This window comes from Notechis scutatus, chromosome 15 (genome assembly GCF_049901735.1).
Source record: "Notechis scutatus isolate UNSWTSFEM ecotype Mainland chromosome 15, rNotScu1.2, whole genome shotgun sequence".
NCBI classification, from domain to species: domain Eukaryota; kingdom Metazoa; phylum Chordata; class Lepidosauria; order Squamata; family Elapidae; genus Notechis; species Notechis scutatus.
Window position 1 is genome coordinate 8,349,730 of NC_142023.1, and position 22,453 is coordinate 8,372,182.

Sequence of the window (22,453 nt, forward strand, 5' to 3'; positions counted from 1 at the left end):
CTTCCCTACCTAGCAGCTTCCTACTCCTGTTGTCCTCGCAATAACAACCCTGTGAGGCTCAGAGGAAGGTGGCCCAAAGTCACCTAGTCAGTTTTCCTGCCTAAGGCGAGACTAGAACTCACCACCTCCTGGGGGTTGGCCCCCAGGAGGGTTTCGTGGCTAAGGCAGGACTTGAACTCACGGTCTTCTGCTTTCTAGCCCTGTGCCTTATCCACGAGACCAAACGGTTCCTTACGTCAGAAATGGGAAGACTGGGAATTCTGGTTCCCACCTTAGCACGAAAGCCAGCTGGGTGACTTTGGGCCAATCACCAGGAGACGGTGAGTTCTAGTCCCAGCTTGGGCATGAAAGCCAGCTGGGTGGGATAAATTTGCCTCTAGAAGTTGTAGGTGCTCCATCACTGGGGTTTTTTGAAGAAGAAACCGGACAGCCATTTGTCCAGAACGGTGTAGAGTTTCCTGCTTGAGCAGGGGGCTGGACTAGATGACCTCCGAGGCCCCCTTCCAGCTCTGTTGTCCTGAATGCGTTTTAAATAAGAGAGAGCCGAAGCATAATGAGAACTGTTAAAGAGAGCAAGAGGGGTCCAGGGCTACAGAGATGGAATCTGATCGGAAGGAATTGGCCGAAGTCCTGAGACTCAACCGTGTGGGCTCTCAGTGTGTGGTTGTGTTGTGAGTTGTGGTGCTTGAGCATCCAACAATATACAGTCCTCGTCTCACGCTGCTTAGCTGTGTGCTTTATCTTCCTGGATGCAAACGTCAGTCCTCTTTGTGGGATATATTTTCCTGTAGCCTTTCCCCCCTTCCTTTTTGTGTGTGTGTGTGTGTGAGAGAGAGAGAGAGAGAGAGAGAGAGAGAGAGACAGAGAGAGAGACAGAGAGAGAGAGAGAGAAAGAAAGAAAGAAAGAAAGAAAGAAAGAAAGAAAGAAAGAAAGAAAGAAAGAAAGAAAGAAAGAAAGAAAGAAAGAAAGAAAGAAAGAGAGAGAGAGAGAGAGAGAGAGAGAGAGAGAGAGAGAGAGAGAGAGAGAGAGAGAAAGAAAGAAAGAAAGAAAGAAAGAAAGAAAGAAAGAAAGAAAGAAAGAAAGAAAGAAAGAAAGAAAGAAAGAAAGAGAAAGAAAGAAAGAAAGAAAGAAAGAAAGAAAGAAAGAAAGAAAGAAAGAAAGAAAGAAAGAAAGAAAGAAAGAAAGAAAGAAAGAGAGAGAGAGAGAGAGAGAGAGAGAGAGAAAGAAAGAAAGAAAGAAAGAAAGAAAGAAAGAAAGAAAGAAAGAAAGAAAGAAAGAAAGAAAGAATTGAATCAAGCTCAGAATGGACTCCGCTCTCTCTCTGAAGCCAAGTATAATATGGGGAGGACTTCAAATTCCATTTGCAAGGATCCCCCCTCCCTCCCTTGGGGCAGCAGAGGCTGTGATTTCTTCGCTTCCTTTTCCTGTTGATACACTTCTTAACTGGCTGGAGGAAGCTTTGATGCGAGGCTATTCTGTTCCATCATCTCGCACATTCTCCAGAGTTTTGGGGGAGACCTGGCTTCCGGCTTTTAACCACAAAGTGCCGTTAGGTCTTATATTCGGTGGGAATCTGAGAAGGTCCATGTGGGCGGCCCTCAAAGCTTGACTCCAAATGGGGTTATAATCAGGGGTGGGATTCAAATAATGTTAACAACTGGTTCTGTGGGCGTGGCCAGGTGGGCACGGCCATGTGACTGGGTGGGCGTGGCTCCTTTTTTTTTTTGCAGCAACCCCCCCCCCCATATTTTATTTTTGCCTTCTGGGCCTTAGGGAAGCCTCCTGGGTGAGCGCAGCTGATCATCGGAACAGCTGATCGTTGGGAAAAAGAAAGAAATACCTTAAGGAGTAGCTGGGCAGGGGAGAACGCAGTCAGCGATGTCGGGCATGCGTGATAGAGGACTGACTGGGTGGAGAGGGGAGGGACCAGCCAGGGGCACGATTTGGCGGTTCTCCAAACTGCGCAGAATCGTAACAACCAGTTCTATGGAACCGGTCCAAACCGGTAGAATCCCACCCCAGATTATAATGCACTTCTAAGCATCTCCAACAGTGTTTTTCCAAACCGGGAAATCTTAACGCTGCCTGGACTTCCACTCCCAGAACTCCCCAGCTAGCTAGTCCAAGGCAGGCTTAATGTCGCCACTAAACGAACCACAGCCCTGTTAAACCCTACTCAATAAAGTGGTTTCCCAGTTGCGGAAGGTACAGTCAGGCCAAATTTAGAAACGAATTCTTCTTGTTCAACAAAGGAACAAGTGTTTCTGGGTCTTTTAAATTCTGCCATGGTTTAGAGCAATTAATTCCACACTTAGAGGCATTCGCTAAAGATCAACCAATATTAACACATGCCGTGCTGTTTTGCTGGCTCTGCGTGCTACCGGATATTCATCCCAAAGGTGCATTTTTCAAGGGGCAACTGGACTCCCTTCCCTGAAGACGTTTCACTTCTCATCCAAGAAGCTTCTTCAGCTCTGACTGGATGGAGGGGAAGGAAGGGATTTATCTTCCCGGCAGACAAGCTGGTCATTTGCATCCTTTAAGAATGGCTTTGTGGGCCCTTGGAGGTTTGTCTGTGTCCTTACTTTGCACCACTCAGGGGGCCCTGAGGACCCAGATAAACCTCCAAGTGGCCTCAACGATGCTATAAAAAGAATGTAAATGACCAGCTGTCTGCAAGGAGTATAAATCCCTCCATTCCCCAGCATCCAGTCAGAGCTGAAGAAGCTTTTCGGATGAGAAGTGAAACAGCTTCAGAGAAAAACCAGAAACTCCAGTTGCCGCTTGAAAAAGCATCTTTGGGATGACCTGGATGACTGAGTATCTCCACAGACATTTACTGTGGACAAGAGCCACGGTGGTGGAGTGTTAGGGTGCAGTACTGCAGGGCTGCTTCTGCTGACTGCCGCTACCTGCAATTTGGCAGTTCAAATCCCACCAGGCTCAAGGTTGACTCAGCCTTCCCTCCTTCTGAGGTGGGTAAAATGAGGACCCAGATGGTTGGGGGCAAAGGCTGACTCTGTAAACCGCTTAGAGAGGGCTGTAAAGCACTGTGAAGCGGTATATAAGACTGTTATTGATATTGCTTGTTTCCTTCCATCCCTTCTTTCTTTCTCTCCCTCTTTTCTCCTTCCTTCTCTTTCTCCTTCCTCTCCCTCTTTTCCCACTCTTCCTTCCTTCTTCCCTCCCTCCCTCCCTGTTTCCTTCCTCCTTCCCTCCCTCCCTTCCCTTCCTATGGTCACTGCTCACTGCCAGCAGTTCGATTCTGACCAGCTCAAGCTTTCCTTCCACCTCTCTGAGGTCGATGAAAGGAGGAGCCAGATTCTTGGGAGCCAGAGGCTGACTCTGTCAACCGCTTAGAGCGGCCTGTCAAGCACTGAGGTCCATACGTCTAAAGGCTATTGGTATCGCTACTGGATATTCCCATTTGTTTTATGTTTACTGTAGATAATCTAAGAAAAATCTTCCCTCACGAAATAAGGACAATGGAGGCAGCGGTTTGCTTGCTGTTAGTGGCTGCTGTGGGACTCAAAGCTCAGGGGCCCGAAGGTGTCGGAAGCCGCGTCGCGGGAGAGACACAAAGATTCATTTACGGAAACCGACACAGGCGCTCCAGCGAGGCGCAGGAGAAGTGCACCTACACGTTCATCGTCCCGCAGCAAAAAGTCACGGGGGCCATTTGTGTGAACTCCAAGGAACCCGACGGACCCCTCCTGGAGAACAGGGTCCACAAGCAGGAGCTGGAGCTCCTCAACCACGAGCTCTTGAAGCAGAAGAGGCAGATCGAAACCCTGCAGCAGCTGGTGGAGGTGGATGGCGGCATTGTGAACGAGGTCAAGCTGCTGCGGAAAGAGAGCCGCAACATGAACTCCCGCGTCACCCAGCTCTACATGCAGCTGCTGCATGAGATCATCCGGAAGCGGGACAACGCGCTGGAGCTCTCCCAGCTGGAGAACAAGATCCTGAACCAGACGGCCGACATGCTGCAGCTGGCCAGCAGGTACAAGGACCTGGAGCACAAGTACCAGCACCTGGTCGCCATCGCCAACAACCAGTCGACGGTGATCGCCCAGCTGGAAGAGCACTGCCAGAGGATGCCGGCCCTGCAACCGCCGCAGCCCCCCAACCGCGTCTACCAGCCGCCCACCTACAACCGCATCACCAACCAGATCTCCACCAACGAAATTCAGAGCGACCAGAACTTAAAGGCTCTGCCACCCAGCCTCCCGACCATGCCGCCCGTCACCAGCGTCCCGACATCGACCGACAAGCCCTCAGGTAGGTTGATCGATCGGGGGCTATGGACCGGATGCGGGAAGCCCTCGGCATACGGCCGCCAAGAGAGCCCCCCCCCCATTTCTCTTCCAGGGCTCCCAGGCGGTCATAGTATTGGCATCGCAGTGGTCCTTGGCAACGGTTTCTACTGCTAAGCGAGACGGTTGTTAAGTGAGTTTTCCCCACTTTCACGACCTTTCTTGACGTGGTTGTTTCATGAATTGTTGTTGAGTTAGTAAGATGGCTGTTAAGTGACTCTGGTTTTTCATCTCCTTCCTTGTCTTCCTTCTTTCCTTCTCTCCATTCGTCCCTCCCTCAGTCCCTCCCTCTCCTTCCTTCTCTCCCTCCCATTTTCATCTCCTTCCTTCCCATTTCCTTCCTTCCTTCAGTCCATCCCTCGGTACCTCCCTCCCTCCCTTCTCTTCATCTCCTTCCTTCCTCTTTCCAACTTCCTTCCCCCTCCATCCCTCAGAACCTCCCTCTCCTTGCTTCTCTTCCTCCCTCCTTTCTCTTCATCTCCTTCCTTCCTCTTTCCAACTTCCTTCCTTTCCTCCTTCCATCTCCTTCCTTCCCTCCCTCCCTTCCTCTCTCTTCCCTTTCCAATTCTACCTTCCATTCTGCTTTGCACGGACAGCGATCTGCTTTCCCTCCATCTTAACGCATAGCTCCTCAGGGAGGCCTACCTCCTCCTACTCTTTGGATGGGAACACACGGAGAGCTGTATTTTCCTTTCTTCAATTATGGAAAACTTCCTAGGAGCTAAAGGCTACGCTGGGAACGTTTCACCAGCCAGAAAGAAAGAAAGAAAAAAGAAAGAAAAAAAAAAGCAACCCTCCCAGCTACTCTCCTAATGTCACGCCATGCCCTGCTTCGCATCTCTCCTTCTGATATTTTAATATACTTCTTTTCTTTTCCTTTTTTTTTGGCCATAAGGTTTTTAAATCTGGGGGAAAGGACCCTGGGCTTGTCAGGGGGAAAGAGAAGGGGCTGTTACAGTTCAGAAGACAAACAAACTCTCTTTATTGATCCTGAACAATTAGATTAATAAGCCCAAAGGAATGGCAAGTGGGATTCACAGAAGGAGAAACTAATGCGCGAGAGAATTCTTAAAAGAGGTGGAGTTCTTAAAAACAACTATGAAAAGCACTTTCCCCCCACCCCTCCTTCACCTAAGAAACTTTTTAAAGGATGATGAAAGAGAACAGGACTCTTAGTCAAACAAAACTTCTACATGAAATCATCAACAGCCATTTTTTTCATCTTAATTGGGGAAAACTCTCCAGAGACAGGAAACACATGCTTTGATTTGGGATGTGTTCAACTGTCAGGACAAATCCAGGACTCCCACAGCTCCAGTTGCCAGATCTAGCCAGATGGAAAACTCTTGCCTTTAGAAATAATCAGAAATGAAATGCTCCAGTTGCCATGATCTAGCCAGATACGATTAATATATGAAATGATGGGTTATTTTTTTGAAAAAAAGATATTTTTGTTAAATGGAGCCTGCTCCTACTCCTGCCTCTTGTGGGACGCTTAGTGTACGAAGTGTGGCTTACGCAAGTGCAGAAGGACAAACACACGCCGGGCATCTAGAAAGGAAGGGGAGATTTGAAAACCTCCCAATACCTGGCCAGCCAGTTATATCCTTTCTTTTTAAAGGTCTAAAATAAAAGGCGGACATATCTCTGAATGTAAATACAAGATGTTTTGCACTGAGGCGGTCGGTAAGGCCTGTGGTGCTATCAACAAATGCACAATTAAATGATTAAATATTAGAAGGTGCCGGATTTTGAGCAAAAAATAAGCAGATTTCCTTTCTGAACAAGAGCAGGTTTTACGCAAGGGGTCCCTAACCTTGGCCCGCGGCCTGCAGGAATTGGGTATGTCTAGTCTAGTGAAGAGAAGGACCAGGGGTGACATGATAGCAGTCTTCCAATATCTCAGGGGTTGCCACAAAGAAGAGTTTGACTCTGTTTGACTCTGTCGAGAACCGAGATGATGGGCCTTATAAGAAAGACATATGGTGTCTCTTATTTTCTACCAGGTCCTTGGCGAGACTGTTTACAAGCTTTAGAAGACGGCCACGGGACCAGCTCCATATATCTGGTCAAACCTGAGAATGCCAACCGATTGATGCAAGTCTGGTGCGATCAGCGGCAAGATCCCGGCGGCTGGACTGTAATTCAAAGGCGTTTGGATGGCTCGGTTAATTTCTTTAGGAACTGGGAAACCTATAAGGTGAGGCCAAATAATGGCTCCTTTCAGCAAGGGAGAAAATCTTCTGCAGAGTCATGGTTGTTTTTTTTTCCCCCGAGGGGAATTCGTCAAGAATGTTTAAGAGCATTCGACTTCGTAGGTCTGGTCCTCACAGTGAAAGAATGGCAGAAGTAGGACAAGAGCAGGCAGGCTGGAAGGCGGAGTTAAACATGTCATCAGCTTAGAATCCTTATGTTGCCACAAACGATCCAATCCCTCTTGAATTGTACTGACCTTTATCTAATGCCAATTTAGTGCTGACAGTTAGTTGACTACATTCTTGCCTAGGCAGGAGGTTTGAAGAAAACTTCTGTGCTGCCACATAATGTACAGTCCTGATCTTTTGCACCGAACACCATAATGCTTGAGATGTTGTCAGAGACCCTGGTGACTGGGGTAGAAGAATAGAGGCCACTTCTCAAATATATGCAGCAGAATGAACTGACAGCTATTTATGAAACTGTTCTACAGCCTAAGTTCCATCCTTGCATCAAGGATAATCTACCTAATCTTGACATCATCCAGGGAAGAACCGTAAAGCGCGAAAACACTGACAGGGTTTTAGTAACATCACATGAAATAAATAAGGGGTTAGAATAAAATAGCTATTGATATCCATTGATAGAGGATGTTTAGGATCCCATCCATGCTCTTTATTAATAGCTTGCCTTATCTCTCTTTAAATCAAGGGAGACAGACAATTCTAAAAAAAAAAAAAAATTCATAGCAGTGAATTTGAATGTCTCACATCAGTCAGGACTATCCAAGATTTTAAATAAGTAGAAAAAAATAAAATTAAAACCTGCAGGGTCGTCTAAGTACAATAAGCAGTTATACAAATAGAATGAATGAATTAATTAATTAATTAATTAATGAATTAATGAAGCAATCAATCAATCAATGAATACAAGGTATATCACAGTATCTATGAAGCCAATCTAGTTTCTAGGTTCATTACAACACTTAATAAGCACCTAGATCAAATCAAAATTGGTTGAAGAAATTTAGACTGGATTCCCTCTAATAAGTCTTAAATCTTTTGAGGGAATCTGAGAATCGAATAGTGGCTGCCCAATTTTATTTATTTATCAAATTTAGAGATTGCTTAGACCGATGGTGGGGTGTACAACTCAAAATTACAATTACCCTGGCCCTCAAAACATTGAGAGGCATGGAAATTTAACAACTGCTAGATCATGGCTACCTGGAACTTGCAAATCTTTTTGTAAAATCAATACTAGGGGATAATTTTAATTTTTGTCTCGTAGCAAGGGTTTGGTAACATCGATGGAGAGTACTGGCTGGGGTTGGAAAACATTTACTGGCTGACAAACCAAGGCAACTACAAGTTGTTGATAACCATGGAGGACTGGACAGGACGCAAAGTTTTCGCAGAATACGCCAGCTTCCGTCTGGAGCCGGAAAGTGAATTCTACAAGTTGCGAGTGGGACGATACAACGGCAATGCGGGAGATTCCTTTACGTGGCACAACGGCAAACAATTCACCACGCTGGATAGAGACCATGATGTATACACAGGTACAAAAATCTGCAGTGAATTCAGTGGGAACGTGCATTAAAGTTATCTTAGATGGGAATGGAATGGAATAGAAAATGAATTAAGAATAGAACAGAATATGAATTAAGAGTAGAATAGAATATGAATTAAGAATAGGACAGAATAGAATAGAACATGGATTACAACAGAATAGAATATGAATTAAGAGTAGAGTACAGAGTAGAGTAGAGTAGAGTAGGGTAGAGTAGAGTAGAGTAGAGTAGAATAGGGAGCAGAACAGAACACCACAGAATATGAATTAAGAGTAGAATAGAATGGAATACAATAGAATAGAATATGAATTAAGGATAGGGTAGGGTAGGGATGGAACAGAACAGAATATTCTTTATTGGCCAAGTGTGATTGGACCCAATAAATATTGGAAGGGACCTTGGAGGTCTTCTAGTCCAACCCCCTGCCCTATATCCCTTCCAGGGAAGTGTTTGTCCAGTCTCTTCTTGAAAGCCCCCAGTGACGGAGCAGCCACAACCTCTGGCAGCCACTTCCGTTCCACTGAGGAATCGTCCTCCCCGTCAGGAAAATGTCTCCATTCAGAACGTGGTTTCCTTATTTCTCTTCCAGGCAACTGCGCCCACTATCAGAAAGGGGGCTGGTGGTATAACGCATGCGCCCACTCCAACCTCAACGGCGTCTGGTACCGAGGGGGCCATTACCGGAGCCGCTACCAAGATGGAGTCTACTGGGCAGAGTTCCGGGGAGGGTCGTATTCCCTGAAAAAAGTGACGATGATGATTAGGCCGAACCCGAACACGTTCCACTGAAGGGAGTCCCCTCCCGAGGGGCCGAGAGTGACGTCTTTCCCATGCAACCCATCCTCTCGGCAGCGAAGAATGTGAGATAATCTCGTACACACTGACTGCTGGACAAGGAGACCTGGATATTGGACCGTCCCAGGATCGATCTAGAACCAAAACAAGCGGCTTTTCTCTCTCTTTTTGGCCTGGAAAACAAGGAGCCAAGCGGTCGCTTTCAAGATGGCACGGACCGTCGATCAACACAGATCCTAGGAAAGCTGCCCCACCATCTAAAACGCTTCCTATATTAGATATACTCTCGGAATGCTGCACATATTCGAAACGGTAGAGTAAATAATAGATCCATTTGACACAGGAAATTATATCCTTTGAAGCTATGTAGCCAGTATCTTAGGCTGTTAAAATTTAGTCCTTAATTTAATCCGTTCCAGGGATTTTAGTGCCTCTCCACCAACTGTGTCTTGCACAAATGGAATTCCAAGTTTGGAATTCTTCCCATTCTATTTGGATGCCAGGCGGCGTTATGACTCCACCAAGAACTATTTCGAGCGGTTTATACAAACAGTTCTAATATTTCTCTTCGCTCATCCTCCTGAAGGCATTGGCCATTCTCCAAACGTTGACCAAAACTCATACTGTACTCTTTCCCCCCCCCCAATTATCTCAGCAGTATCAATGTGGATTTTTTTTGAGACTTTTGGGAATAATTTAGGTCCTTCTTTATCATCTGCACAAATGTTTTGATAATATAAATGACTATTTCAGCTTCTGAGCAAAGTTGCCCTTGGAAAGTTTTCTCTCTCTAATAAAAAGAACAGTCGTGCAACTCACAGAGTTATAAATGGAATAAAAACTTGGAGGGTGGGCGAAGTTAGATCCTCGTATCATTAAAAACAAAAGGAAAGGGTTAAAGTTTACGGCTTCCTTAAATTGAAGGCAAATAATAGCTATTGGAACAGAACCCGTTTAATTTGCCATTAGACTGTAACTCTTTGGAAAGTGATGTGATACACAGAATCATTTGCCGTACTTTACTATAATGGCCAAACACACGTCAAAAGAGAATTATGCAAACTTATCTATAATGCCCTTTGTAGAAACTTTGACTTCTGAATTCTTGTACTCTGCTGAGGTAAACACCGAAATGAAATTATTTTAAGACGTCGCTTCTTAGGAACAGTGGAAACGGTAAAGTTTTAAAACTGTTATTACCTCATTATTTCATTCCTGATGGACAATTTTGGAATGAGGTAGCATGCCTTGTACATAAATGAAAGTAGGGAGTTTAATATATGGTTGGATGACCTTGTAATGCTGCAAATGAGTAATAAACGCAACAAATATTACTTGGATACACACATGGATTATTTTATTATGACACACAAAGAGAGAGATACAGACAGAGAGATCGATACATCAATAAATCAATTGATAGACCGAGATAGAGAGACACAAAGATAATAGATAGATGATAGAAATGGATAATTACCATTATTACCTATTCAATGGAATAACAGTGATTATCTATTTTCTTTATCATATCTATCTATCTATCTATCTATCTATCTATCTATCTATCTATCTATCTATCTATCTATCTATCATCTTCTTTATCATATCTATCTATAATCTATCTATATCCATATCTACCTACCTACCTACCTGCTGGTATCTACCTACGTACCTTCCTATCTAGTGGTTGTGAAAAAGCATCATTTAAAAAAAAATGCACAAAGATTGCAGCTTCCTTAAAACCACACAATTTGTGCTGCACTCAGCTACAAGTGAACCTCGTAATCTTGACCATCAAGCGAGCTCTTTCTTCCCCGCCCTTTCGTCTCTTCCAACTGTAAAAATTGGGAGGCAGAGAAGACCCTTAAAAAAAAAAAAAATTAAAAGCGCAGGAATCCTTTGATGTTGCTACTACTATTTCATTAATCCCAGACCCGCTTGTTCTCCAAGACATGCCACCTTAAACTGCAGCAACTACTGGCTTGAACTGTGTGATTCTTGGAAACGATTTACGGAGCTCAGCCGAGCTTTTCAAACAACTGGAGGAGGCGGCTGCCAACTTTTAAGTGAAAAACGATATTAAAAGCAAAGTTCGCTAAGACAAACAAATAAGCCCTCAAAAATGAAATGAGTGGCAGAGCACCACTTTGTTCCCCGCCCGGTACGAGACGAGAGGTCATGTCTGTTAGCAGATTTTGTCAAAACAAAAGGAGGCATGCAATGTGTCATGAGCTCTAGTCTAAGGGATGAGCTGCTCTCCGAATCTCTTTGTAAAATAAAAGAGGTTGCAATGCTACTGAGGGAAGGAAGGGAAGAAGATGTTTTGGAGGGGTGTTTTTTTGTGTGTTTTAAGAAAAGAAAAGATTATGGGAAACAGAGACAAAATGTTAACCTGGCACTCAGGCGAGAGGCGAAATGTAAACTCAAAAAGTCTTGAGTTTTGCCAAAGTCAAATAGAAGGAAAGGAGAAACTGCAGAAAACAGGTAGGTAAAGAATACATCAATGGGAAAAGAAAAGCTCCGGTTTTTCGCCCTTCTTCTTAAATCTCAAATAATAAAGTTCACAAAGAGAACAGATATATATCTCTATTATCCATCCATCCATCCATCCATCCATCTTCTATGTATCTATCTTTCTTTCTTTTTTCTTCTTCTTCTTCTTTCTTTCTTTCTTTCTTTCTTTCTTTCTTTCTTTCTTTCTTCTATCTACTTTATCATCTATCTACTTTATCATCTATCAACTATATTTTATCATCTATAAATCTATCTATCTACTTATCTATCTATCTCTATCTGTCTGTCTGTCTGTCTGTCTGTCTATCTATCTATCTATCTATCTATCTATCTATCTATCTATCTATCTATCTATCTATCTATCTATCTATCTATCTATCTATCTATCTATCCATCCATCCATCCATCCATCCATCCTTACCCCAATCTTCAGTTTTGCCTTTACCTGTCCTCACTAGCACTGATGATATTACCTGGTTGGGTCATGAAATGTCTGCAAGAAAACAACCAAGCTTTGAGACCACCAAGGACCTCTCAAGTCCTTATTTATTTAATAAATTTATAAGCCACCTATCTCGCTATTCAGAACAACTGCTAAACATTCTCCTTGCAATTTCTGCATTTATATAAAAAAAAAAAATCCCACACCAAATCTTGTTTCAAACCCAGGAATTCTTCTTGTCCCTTGCGATGATCAATGCAACAAGCAGAATTAAGACAAATTAAGTCCACAAATCCCCGATTCATCTTCAGGAAGGGTGCAGCGGTTGGAACTTCCCTCCTCCCCTACCTTCCGTTTATCAAACTTAGCCGTCCTTTCAACCCAGACTTGCAAAATAATCTAAGACAGAGCTACAAAGCGAATTTTCTCAAATGAAATCAACTTGTCTTTCCATTTAGACTCGGGTGGAAAGCAAATCTCTTAACTGTAGCACGGAACTACAAACCCGAGGATTTTATCTTCCAAGTATGTGGCTTTCAATAAAGAAAAGGAAGCATTTCTTAAAATTACTCAGAAAAATCACAAAATAAACACAGACAATTATGTCATGTTAGCATCACACACAGGCCAAGCCACAGAAGCGCCAAGAAAATGAGCTAACAAAGGCTCCTTTGCCCGTTTCCAAGCAATAAATTCAAAGGACTTGGCCTAAATGGATAATATAGCTTTAAACCTTGTAATGTGCTATCTGGGAAGGAGCTGGTTTTACTACAGTGTGAGAACAGCACAGCATTATAACAACTTGCAACATCGCATGAAAATACAGCATCAAAGGGCAACTCTTTAGGATAGCAATCTCTGTAACCGCCATTGAACTTAAGACGGTTCATCCTTGTTGTTCGTCTAAAAACAGGGAAAGGTCGATCGCCATATTGTGAAAATTTACCCTAAAATACATTTACTGGGAAATTTATTGGCAAGGGAGCCTTAATGGAGAGAAGTTACCACGTCTGGGTCAGGCTTCCAAGTTAATACACCCGTAGCAAACAGAACTCCGAGGCAAAATAAGTTGGATCCAAGGTAAGGCCAGGCTTGTATATTACTCAGAAGGAGAAACGCGGTTACCGGAGGAGCTTTTCGGGCGGGTAAGGGGAAAAAAATAAAATTGTTTTAAAACTTACCCAAATAAGGAATGCAGGGCACCATTTTTAAGCATCGGATGTAGTCCCGCATCCTCTTGTAATTGTCTTCCTTCGACATTAAGTAGTCCAGCTTCTCGAAAGTGGTCTTGTCCTTGCGGTTCAAAAGCTGAAGACAAAAGAAATTTTAAAAAAAGAGGAAGATACGGTTTACAGCTTAAAAGGTAAAGGTAAAAGTTCCCCTCCTTGCACATCTGTGCCAGTCGTTTCCGGCTCTAGGGGGCGCTGCTGATGTCCGTTACAAAGCCGAAGAAGAGCCAGCGCTGTCCGGAGACGTCTCCGTGGTCATGTGGCCGGCAGGACTCAACGCCTTTTAAGGCGCACGGAGGAACGCTGTTCCCTTCCCACCAAAGGGGTCCCTCTTTTTCTACTTGCATTTTTTACATTTTATTTTATTTTATTTATTTTGTTTTGTCAAGGGATTATTAGATAACATGGTATAAGTATAAACATGGTTATGAATACATGAAATGGATATGAATAATATAATAATATAATATAATTAATATAATATAATATAATATAATATAATATAATATAATATAATATAATATAATATAATATAATATAATATAATATAATATAATAATATAAATATAATATAATATAAATATAATATAATATAATATAATATAATATAATATAATATAATATAATATAATTAATATAATATAATATTATAATAATATAATAATATAATATAATATAATATAATATAATATAATATAATATAATATAATATAATATAATATAATATAATATAATATAATATAATATAATATAATATAATAATATATAATAATATAAAATATAATATAATATATAATATAATATAAAATAAAATATAATAATATAAAATATAATAATATAATAAAAGAATAATGCTTTGAACTGCTGGGTTGGAGAAGCTGGGACAAGGACAGGAGCTCACTCCGTGACGTGACGCGGCGCTAGGATTCGAACCTGAACTGCTGACCTTCGGATCGACAAGCTCGCATCTTAGCCACTGAGTCACACGTCCTCTTGTTTTAACTCTTTAAAGGGTTAAAACACAGGGTAACAGCCTTTCTGTCTTTATATTTCCTTCCTTTGCAAAGTACAAAAACAAATTGCAGGGATTCGGGTAAACAACAAGAAACGTCGTAAAATGGACCCAAGTTCACTTCACAACTGTCTTGCTGAACGACAAAAATTTTTGGGCCCAACAGACGAGGACTATCTGAACTTTGGATCCCTTTGTAGTGCAGTTTCACAAATCAAGGGGGGAAAAAGACCCAACCCACCAGATGACTCGAAAACTTTCCTGTTGAGTTACATACCCGATCCATCAAAATTGCCCAAGTCTCTTATTTTAATGATGTTGTTTTCGGCCCTGAAACGGGTTGCGCACATGTTCAAAGCATGAGAAAAATCCCATGTGCTCCTAGTTAAGCAACGCCTTCCCTGATTCGGGGCTTTTTTCTAATTCCTTTTCTAAGAAAGAGATCTTGGGAGTGTTGCCTTCTGACTTAAAAGGACGCCCAACTTAATTTTGGGAAATGCTTGAGAGGCTGCCATTTTTGTCCCTCATTCCCAAAAGATGATACACACACACACACAGAGAGAGAGAGAGAGAGTTCAGCTCCTTGTCACTAATAACAGAGACAGAAGATTTTTTTTGATTGTTTTGAGATGAAGTAACGAGGTCCAGTCATGGCTAGAATTGGGTCCATTTTGGCAGATTAGCAACTCCTACTGAATTTTCAAGGGAGGCTGAATTCCCGCTGATGTTAGGGAATGTTTATACAAGGGAGCAAGTTCTTTTAGAATAGTTCTAAACAACGTTCGTTTCTTTTTTTCTTTTTCTAAAAAAAATAATAATGCACAAACGAAAAGACCTGAGATCCAGAAGGGGAAAAGAAGGCTGGGAAAGAAACAGAGAAAAGGTAATCTGGATTAGGGAGAGGGGTGAAGTAGCAAAAGAGATCGATTCGCAACGTTTTGATCGAACTGCCCAGGTTGGGTTGAAATGCCAACTTTCAACAAAGAGGACGCGGGCTGGAGGCCAAAACAAAAGATGAAGGAACTGGGTATGTCTAGTCTAGTGAAAAGAAGGACGAGGAGAGACATGGTAGCAGTCTTCCAATATTTGAGGGGCTGCCCCAAAGAAGAGGAAGGGGTCAAGCTATTTTCAAGGTACCCAAAGGCCAAACAAGGAACAATGGATGGAAACTAACCAAGGGGAGAAGCAACCTGGAATTAAGCTTCCTGACAGGGAGAACAATTAATCAGTGGAACAGAAGTTGTGGGTGCTCCATCACTGGAGGTCTTCAAGAAGACATTGGACATCCATTTGTCTGGAAGGGTAGAGTGTCTCCTGCTTGAGCAAGGGGTTGGACTAGAAGACCTCCGAGGCCCCTTCCAACCCTGTCATTCTGTTATTCTGCCAAGCTATGGACATCTCTAGCCAAGGAGGGGCTACTCCAATTCATTACTTGTGTGGAGACATCATTCCTTCCTGCCACAGGCCAGCTATTCACTTCCATGATAAATCTAAACTCCTTCCAAACGCTATTAAAAAAAACCCGACGGAAAATGTTAAACGATCTGTTGCACCGAAGATGCTATTAGCTCTTTATTCTCTATAATTAAGGCAATTGTTCACTGGGTTCCAGATGTGAAGAAAAGGACTCCCCTCTTATTATCCTTGGAAAGTGCATCTCTTTAAAAAAAAAACATCCTACCCTTGTGTCATAAGAATGGAATGTTTTCGATGAGCCGCAGTTAAACCGAGACAACCCCCCTCCCAAAAAAAGCTGTTATCAAAGAGGAGTTTGGCTAGATCTCCAACATGCTGTCAAAATCATGGCTTGAACGATTCGGAGATCTTGGCCTTTTAAAGGCCAGTTCTCCATGACATGAGTAGGCATGGGAGGGACATCAGCGTATGTGTCATCCCCCGCTCCCCCCATCGGAGTCTGAATTCAAGGAGGAAGACGAATAAGCCGCCATGGGAGCGGGGAAGTGGAGGAAACTGGGGAAGGGCAAAGTCAGGCGGGGCAGAGCAGGGGAGAGGTAGAACAAGGGAGAGGGGGTTCATAGGAAAGCCCAGGCTCACCCTCTCTTTATCCTAGGCCACGCAGGGAAGAACAGAGAAGAGAGCAATGTGGGTTGCATGGCTTACGGGGGAGGAGAGGGCCCTGATTCCCTTCACAAGGCACACTTGGGGAGGGAGTTTAAAGGAGAACCAGTTGGGAGGAGCATTTGCCAGGAATAAACATTGAATTTATCTTGTGTTGGCTGCTGTTATCTGAGTTCCTGGCATCCTCCCAACTGGTTTGATTTACTGCTCTGCCAGATTTATTACCTTATTTTGCCTTGTTGGATTCATAATTTGAAGTTTTCTGTTTACAACATTTGGACTGGAATACTGAAATAGGACTGGAATACTGAAAAAGGCTGTTGCAGTTTCGTGGGAGAGTTTTTCTCCCGACCAGAAGGTAACTGGGTCATTGGGTGCAAAGTTGGAGCTAATAAAGGGATCTCTACTTATTCTCTGGCTGTGTTGCCTTTGTGCCATGCCCCGGGTCATCACAATATGTATCTAACCTGGATTAGGCCAGTCCTCAAAAGGGCAACTAGGACTTTTAAAAAGAATTTGAAAAAGAACAGAAAAAAAGAAAAGACAAGTGAATACATCTTGAAACACAACCATGTTAAACCATCTTTTTTACGATATCTCTCTCCAAAATGACATCTGTCCAACGTTCGAGGGAAAATATGGTTAATACGACCAAGAAACGATGACCAATTATAACCATCATTTGGGTGATGGTTGTTTTTTCCCCCAGAGCTCTTCATAGTTAAGTCAATTTTCCAGGCAAAACTATTTCCCACAGTTTTATCATTTTATCGATGCCGTTTCCCTTTGCTAATGCTTTGCAACGGCGTCTAATAATAGGGATTTAACCCGCCTCCTTGATGTTTGTGGCCATTTTATTTCTGCTAGGAAAATGTTTGGCAGCGGCGACTCACCGCAGATAAAACAGAACTGCATGCATTTGTATACATTTTGGGGAAAAAATGTTCAGGGAACCGATCACAGAGTGCATTTTGAATGACGTTAGGAGGATTCTTCCTCCCTTTGTTTTTTTTTTTTAAATGTTCAACCGAAAGGAATAAGCGGCTGCGCTATCACAGGTGGTACTGAGCCCCAAATGTACGGTTGTTAAGTGAGAATCACTGTGGTTGCTAAGATTAGTAAGCTGGTTGTTTAGTGAATCTGGCTGCCCCTGTCGACTTTCCTTGTCAGACGGTCGCAAAAGGGAATCACGTAACCCCGGGACACACTGCGACTGTCGTAAGTATGAAGCGCTTTGCCAAGCCTCTGAATTTTGATCCCATGAGCAAAGGTTGTAACTGTGGAAAACGGTCGTAAGTCGTTTTTTCCAGTGCCGTTGTAACTTCGTAATGTTGTTGCTCAGTGAAAGTCTACCTGCCCTATGCCGATTTGCTTAGGATGACACCAATGCATTATTATTATTTTTTAAAAAAATAAAATTCCATTGATATGATGCGATTTGCAGAAACAAATTTACAGATGCAGAAACAAAATCCATCTGAGTAAAAATGGGATGATTCTGTTCCAAAGCCTCTTAAACTTCAAAACTCCCACAGCAGACACCAGAAATATTTTTTTTCTTTTAAATTTACGGCTTTGGACAATATTTCTTAGAACTGGAAAAGAAAAATATATATATATATCCAACACCACGGTTTCAGTACCGAGCCTTTTGTTCTAATCTATCATTTCCTGTCCCGAGAAAATATAAAATGTGCATAAAGGATCAGCGCGCTCCGAATTGCTCCCAAATCCCCTTTTACACATCCCCTTCCTGTTGGTTGATTGCTCTCACTGTCAGAAAATTCCTCCTTAGTTCTAAGTTGCTTCTCTCCTTGATTAGTTTCCATCTGTTGCTTCTTGTCCTGCCTCTCAGGGGCTCTGGAGAAGAGGTTGACCCTTCCCTTTTCTTTATGGCAGCCCCTCAAATATTGGAAGATGCTCTCCTGTCTCCCCTGGTCCTTCTCTTCTTCCCTAGACCAGCCATGCCCAGTTCCTGCAACTGTTCATCGCGTGTTTTAGCCCCCAGTGCCTTCTTAATCCTCCTGGTTGCTCTTCTCTGCCCTCTTTCTAGATTCTCAACACCAACAACAACCGCCACCTCGGCATCACAGAATGGGCTACTATTCCATCCTGTGACATTTGGGAGTCGGGAATTAAATGGACAGCTGTCACAACTCAGTGGGCGTTTGAAACATAAAGCACTTACAAAATGTATTTTCCTAACCGTAGCTTCCACCACCACCAACACACACAAGAAGCTACTTTGCAGAGAGCAGAGAAGCAGCTGACGTCACGTGGCAGAGATTTAATTAAAAGAATTTTGCAAACCAAAAAAAAAAAACGGTGAATAATGTTTCGTGGAAACTGGGATGGAAAGCGAATATATATGCGCGCCTGGAGCAACAGCAATTGCGCAGGAAGCTGAGCTCTGTTTATTTTCATTTATTTATGAAATACTTAAGACCTCCTCAGTGCAGTTGACTTCTAAGTAATTTTAGGAATCCTGCCCTTAAATCACTGCTGCTCTTTCCAGCAGCCGATTATAAATGTTAAAATGTGATTTTTTTATGCATTTGTAAACACCGCTGGGAAAGCTGTCAGTGTAGCTCCTCTCATTTTAAACTCTCAAAAAAGAAGATGCCTCTTCTCTTGGAAAAATGGAATTCAGGTAGCCCTCGACTTACGAAAGTTCATTTAGTGACCATTTGACATCCATTTCCCCTATAGAGGTAGTCTGTCAGGATTCTAGCAATCTCCCTAATTCAATCATGATCCTCGAGCCAAACTTCAAAAAACTTCCAAGGATTCATTAGAGGCGACATACTGGCACTGCCCTGTATAAAGCCAACTCTGGCCTACATCACCCTGTGAACTTGTTTCCCCTCTCCCCGCTGGGTGTGTCACAAATCAGATTCTCCCATTGAGTACCTTCACGAGCTGGGTGTCATCAATCACATTCTCCAATTAAATATATCCGCAGGCAAAAGCTCTGGTATTTTAATTACAACCTTTTAAAGATAAAGAGTTGGAATGTACTTTTGCTTTCAAACTGTTCTTCCAGATTTTTTTCCTTCCCCCCTCCTTTTTTTTATGGCAACTACTAAAACAGACATAGGGATGTTTTATGAGTTGACATAGTCCTTGACTTGCAACCGTTCGCTCCAAAGTTACAATGGCACTGAAAAAAAAGGAAGGGATGAGCCCATTTTTCACACTTAACGACGGTCCCAGCATCCCCAGGGTCACCAGGTCAAAATGCCTGGCAACTGACTCATGTTTATGACCGTGATGGGGGCACCACGTGATCCCCCTTTGCAACTTTCTGACAGGGAAACTCTACGGGGAAGGCAAGATTCACTTAGCAAACCAAGTTGCTAACTGAACAAGTGCCGTGATTCACTTAACCACGGTGGCCAGAAAAGGCGTAAAACGGGGCAAAACTGTCTCGCTTCGTGACAGAAATGCTGGGCTCAGTTGTGGCCGAGGACTCCCTTGAAACCCAATGCAGCGGGAAATGAAGCAGCCTTTTCAGGTATTTGAGGGAGACGGATATTAGGATGGGGAGACCCAGGATGCCAAAGAAATCCAAAACAAAAAAATTCAGAGTAACTTACGGCCCAGGTTTTGGTCAGCCTGAAAATGGGCGCACTTTGGAGAGCTGAGACCACAGACATGAGCGAATGAAGGTTGTTCACTTCTAGAAGTTTCTGAGGGGGGAAAAAAGGAGAGGAGAAGGGGGAAAGAAAAAAAGAGACCAAAATGCCATCGGTTTCCCACATGGGTTTGGAATGCTCCAGCCTGTTCAATAAAATAATTGCTGTTCCAGACATTTGCTGTTCGTACTGTAAATTACAGAAGAGTCAGAAGACTCGGCCTGACTTTTGGTGCAAAAACTTAACCAAATGCAAAGACCAGATGTCAGGAGGCAGGGGATTCGGTTACACGGTTCGTTTCTGAACAGTTTTTGAGGGAGTTGAAGGAAATTAGAAAGTTTCTGCACTCCCGTCTTAAGATATTTTGGCATCTCCAGATTCGGGGGCGGTGGCTATGATGTTAACCCGGGCTTGTCACAGATTTTAATGGTGATTTTGAGGAGGGGGGGGGGAGTTTGTCTCCTCAGCCCACCTCACAGGAAGTTCCTGTCAGGTTTCTTTCGAGGTGGGAATACCAGAAAGAGAGAAATAAATTCTCAGGGACTGAGAATGGAAGCTTTTAAGTCTTTGGGCTGGCTTGACAAATGAATGAAGTAATTTATATGCCCTGAGCAAGGAAATCAGCTGGGATGGGCCCTTCGGAAGTTTGGATCAAGTCTGGAGCCGCTCACAATTCTGTTGACCAAGTTATCCCTACAAGAAAGAAGGAAGGAAAGGAAGAAGGAAGGAAGAAAAGGAAGGAAGGAAGAAAGGAAAGAAGAAGGAAGGAAGGAAGAAAGGAAGGAAGAAAGAAAGAAAGAAAGAAAGAAAGAAAGAAAGAAAGAAAGAAAGAAAGAAAGAGAGAGAAAGAAAGAGAGAAGACACAGAGAGAGAGAGAGAGAGAGAGAAAGAAAGAGAGAGAGAGAGAGAGGGAGGGAAGAGAGAAAAAGAGAGAGGAAGAAAGAGAGAGAGAGAAAGAGAGAGAGAAAGAAGAAAGTAAAAGAGAGAGAGAGAAAGAAAGAAAGAGAATGAAAGAGTGAAGAGAAAGAGAGAGAGAGGAAGAAAGAAAGAGAGAAAGAAAGATATTGTTCCCAGCAATATCAAAGAAGGCAGGGTTGCTATCAAAAAGAAACGATATTTCGAGAAAGAATGAAATGGAAAATCCCAAACTCACCTTGGCTATTTTCACGAAGTGGCTGAGGATCTCGGCCCTTATTTTTAAGGTCTGTGCTGTTAAAATTTCTCGTACCACCCAGAAACAGACCTACAAAGAATAATTTCAGAGAGTTAAAGCTTCTTTAGGATGAGGGATCGAGACGGGCAAAGCATAGACTGGCATGTTCAGAGACGGTCACAGCCATGGACCAAAACTGAAGAGGCCAGAATGATATACAGGTAGAACTCAACCTTAAAACCACAATGGAGCCCCACATTTCTGCTGCTAAAAGCCAGGCAGTTGTTGCATATGCACTTTTGCCCCTTTTTAATGACCTTTCGGGGGTTAAATGAATCAGTGAGGTTGTTAAGTTAGTAACACAGTTGTTAAGCAAGTAGAATAACAGTCACTAAACAAACTGGAGTAAGTTAAGGACTTAACAATGTCTCGTCAGTGAGGGATGAAGAGGGAGGCTACGTTATCTAGCATTCAAAGCACAAATTGTGGATGAAATAGAAGGCGAAATAGTTCAGGCAGCTGCTTTGAATAACAACATGCCTCCTTTAGTATGAGATACAAGTGATTTGCAGCCTGGGAAAATACCAAACTCCTCTAAAAACCGTAATTGTTTATGTTCACTACAACTACCAATGTAAACCCACCCCTGTTAAGTGCATAATGTAGAATGCAAATCCCTTACAAATGGAGCTATTTCAAGTCTGTATTTATATCTCTCTTGCTCATTAAAAAAAAAAAAAAAGCTGTTTATTGGCTTCCTTTTCCCAGCTGGATTCGGCTTCACTTCAAGCTGTTGCTTTTTTCTTCTTCTTCTTCTTCTTTTTTTTGTCCCCTGGGATTTTAGTGAACTGAATAATTTATCACAAATCTACAGATTTCGTTAAGTAAGGACTGGGTTGCATTCATTCCTCTCCTGCAGAACTCTTGAGCACAGCCAAGAAACTTATTTATCAACTTTTTTAAAAAAAACTTATCTACATCTGTAAATTTCAAACAGAGACGGTTGCATTAGCAAGGGAGAAAGTGTTTTGACAACTTGTTTACAACCAAGAATGTCAATTATTGCTTCAAATTGTTCCTCCATTTTTTATTAAAAACAAAAAACCGAAACTTACACAAACAGACAAAAGTTTTGTCCAAAGGGCAACCTTATTTCCAATTTTCAAAACAAAACAATGTTTTTCCCCCCCCCCTGACTTCACAGTTCTTTCACTGAAAGTCTGTATCTTTAGATTGATCTCCATCTTCCAGCTTTGAAAAATCCGATAAAAAAATAATGATTACAGGCCTACGGCCACAAATTGAGCCCAGAATTTCTGTTGCTAAGTGAGTTTTGCCTCATTTTACTATCTTTCTTGCCGCTGTTGCTAAGCAAATCACCGCCCTTGTTAACTTGGTCATACGGTTGTTGAGTGAATCCTGACTTCCCCGTTGATTTTGGTCATCAAAAGGGGATCACATGGACCCGGGACAATGCGACCATCGTAAGAATGAATCAGTTGCCAAATGCC

At 42.7% G+C, this 22,453-nt stretch overlaps 2 protein-coding genes across 3 annotated transcripts in view; one reads left to right on the forward strand and one right to left on the reverse strand.

Annotated features, from left to right (window-relative positions):
* RALGPS1 (Ral GEF with PH domain and SH3 binding motif 1) overlaps positions 1-22,453 on the reverse strand; it is a 75,371-nt gene that overhangs the window by 45,382 nt on the left and 7,536 nt on the right. The window contains exons 5-7 of the mRNA XM_087944274.1: positions 20,943-21,032; positions 19,751-19,843; positions 13,016-13,142 (exon numbers count right to left, since the gene is read on the reverse strand). Coding sequence (XP_087800400.1) covers positions 13,016-13,142; positions 19,751-19,843; positions 20,943-21,032 — 310 coding nt within the window. The remainder of the gene's footprint in view (positions 1-13,015; positions 13,143-19,750; positions 19,844-20,942; positions 21,033-22,453) is intronic.
* On the forward strand, positions 2,913-10,218 carry ANGPTL2 (angiopoietin like 2). 2 transcript variants are annotated; one of them, XM_087944364.1, is made up of 5 exons: positions 2,913-2,976; positions 3,449-4,279; positions 6,321-6,514; positions 7,801-8,071; positions 8,673-10,218. In XM_087944364.1, the coding sequence occupies exons 2-5, from the start codon at positions 3,487-3,489 to the stop codon at positions 8,870-8,872; spliced, it is 1,458 nt and encodes a 485-aa protein (XP_087800490.1). In that variant the 5' UTR covers positions 2,913-2,976; positions 3,449-3,486; the 3' UTR covers positions 8,873-10,218. The 2 variants fall into 2 exon arrangements, with proteins under 2 accessions (XP_087800490.1, XP_026541534.1); XM_026685749.2 differs by lacking the exon at positions 2,913-2,976 and having other exon boundaries at positions 3,369-4,279.

Excerpts from the sequence above, each read along its gene's own strand:
- ANGPTL2 (XM_026685749.2), top strand. The coding sequence starts at position 3,436 with ATGTTTACTGTAGATAATCTAAGAAAAATCTTCCCTCACGAAATAAGG. Across the intron at positions 4,280-6,320 it reads ATCGACCGACAAGCCCTCAG|GTCCTTGGCGAGACTGTTTA; the intron begins GTAGGTTGATCG and ends ATTTTCTACCAG. Across the intron at positions 8,072-8,672 it reads AGACCATGATGTATACACAG|GCAACTGCGCCCACTATCAG; the intron begins GTACAAAAATCT and ends TTTCTCTTCCAG.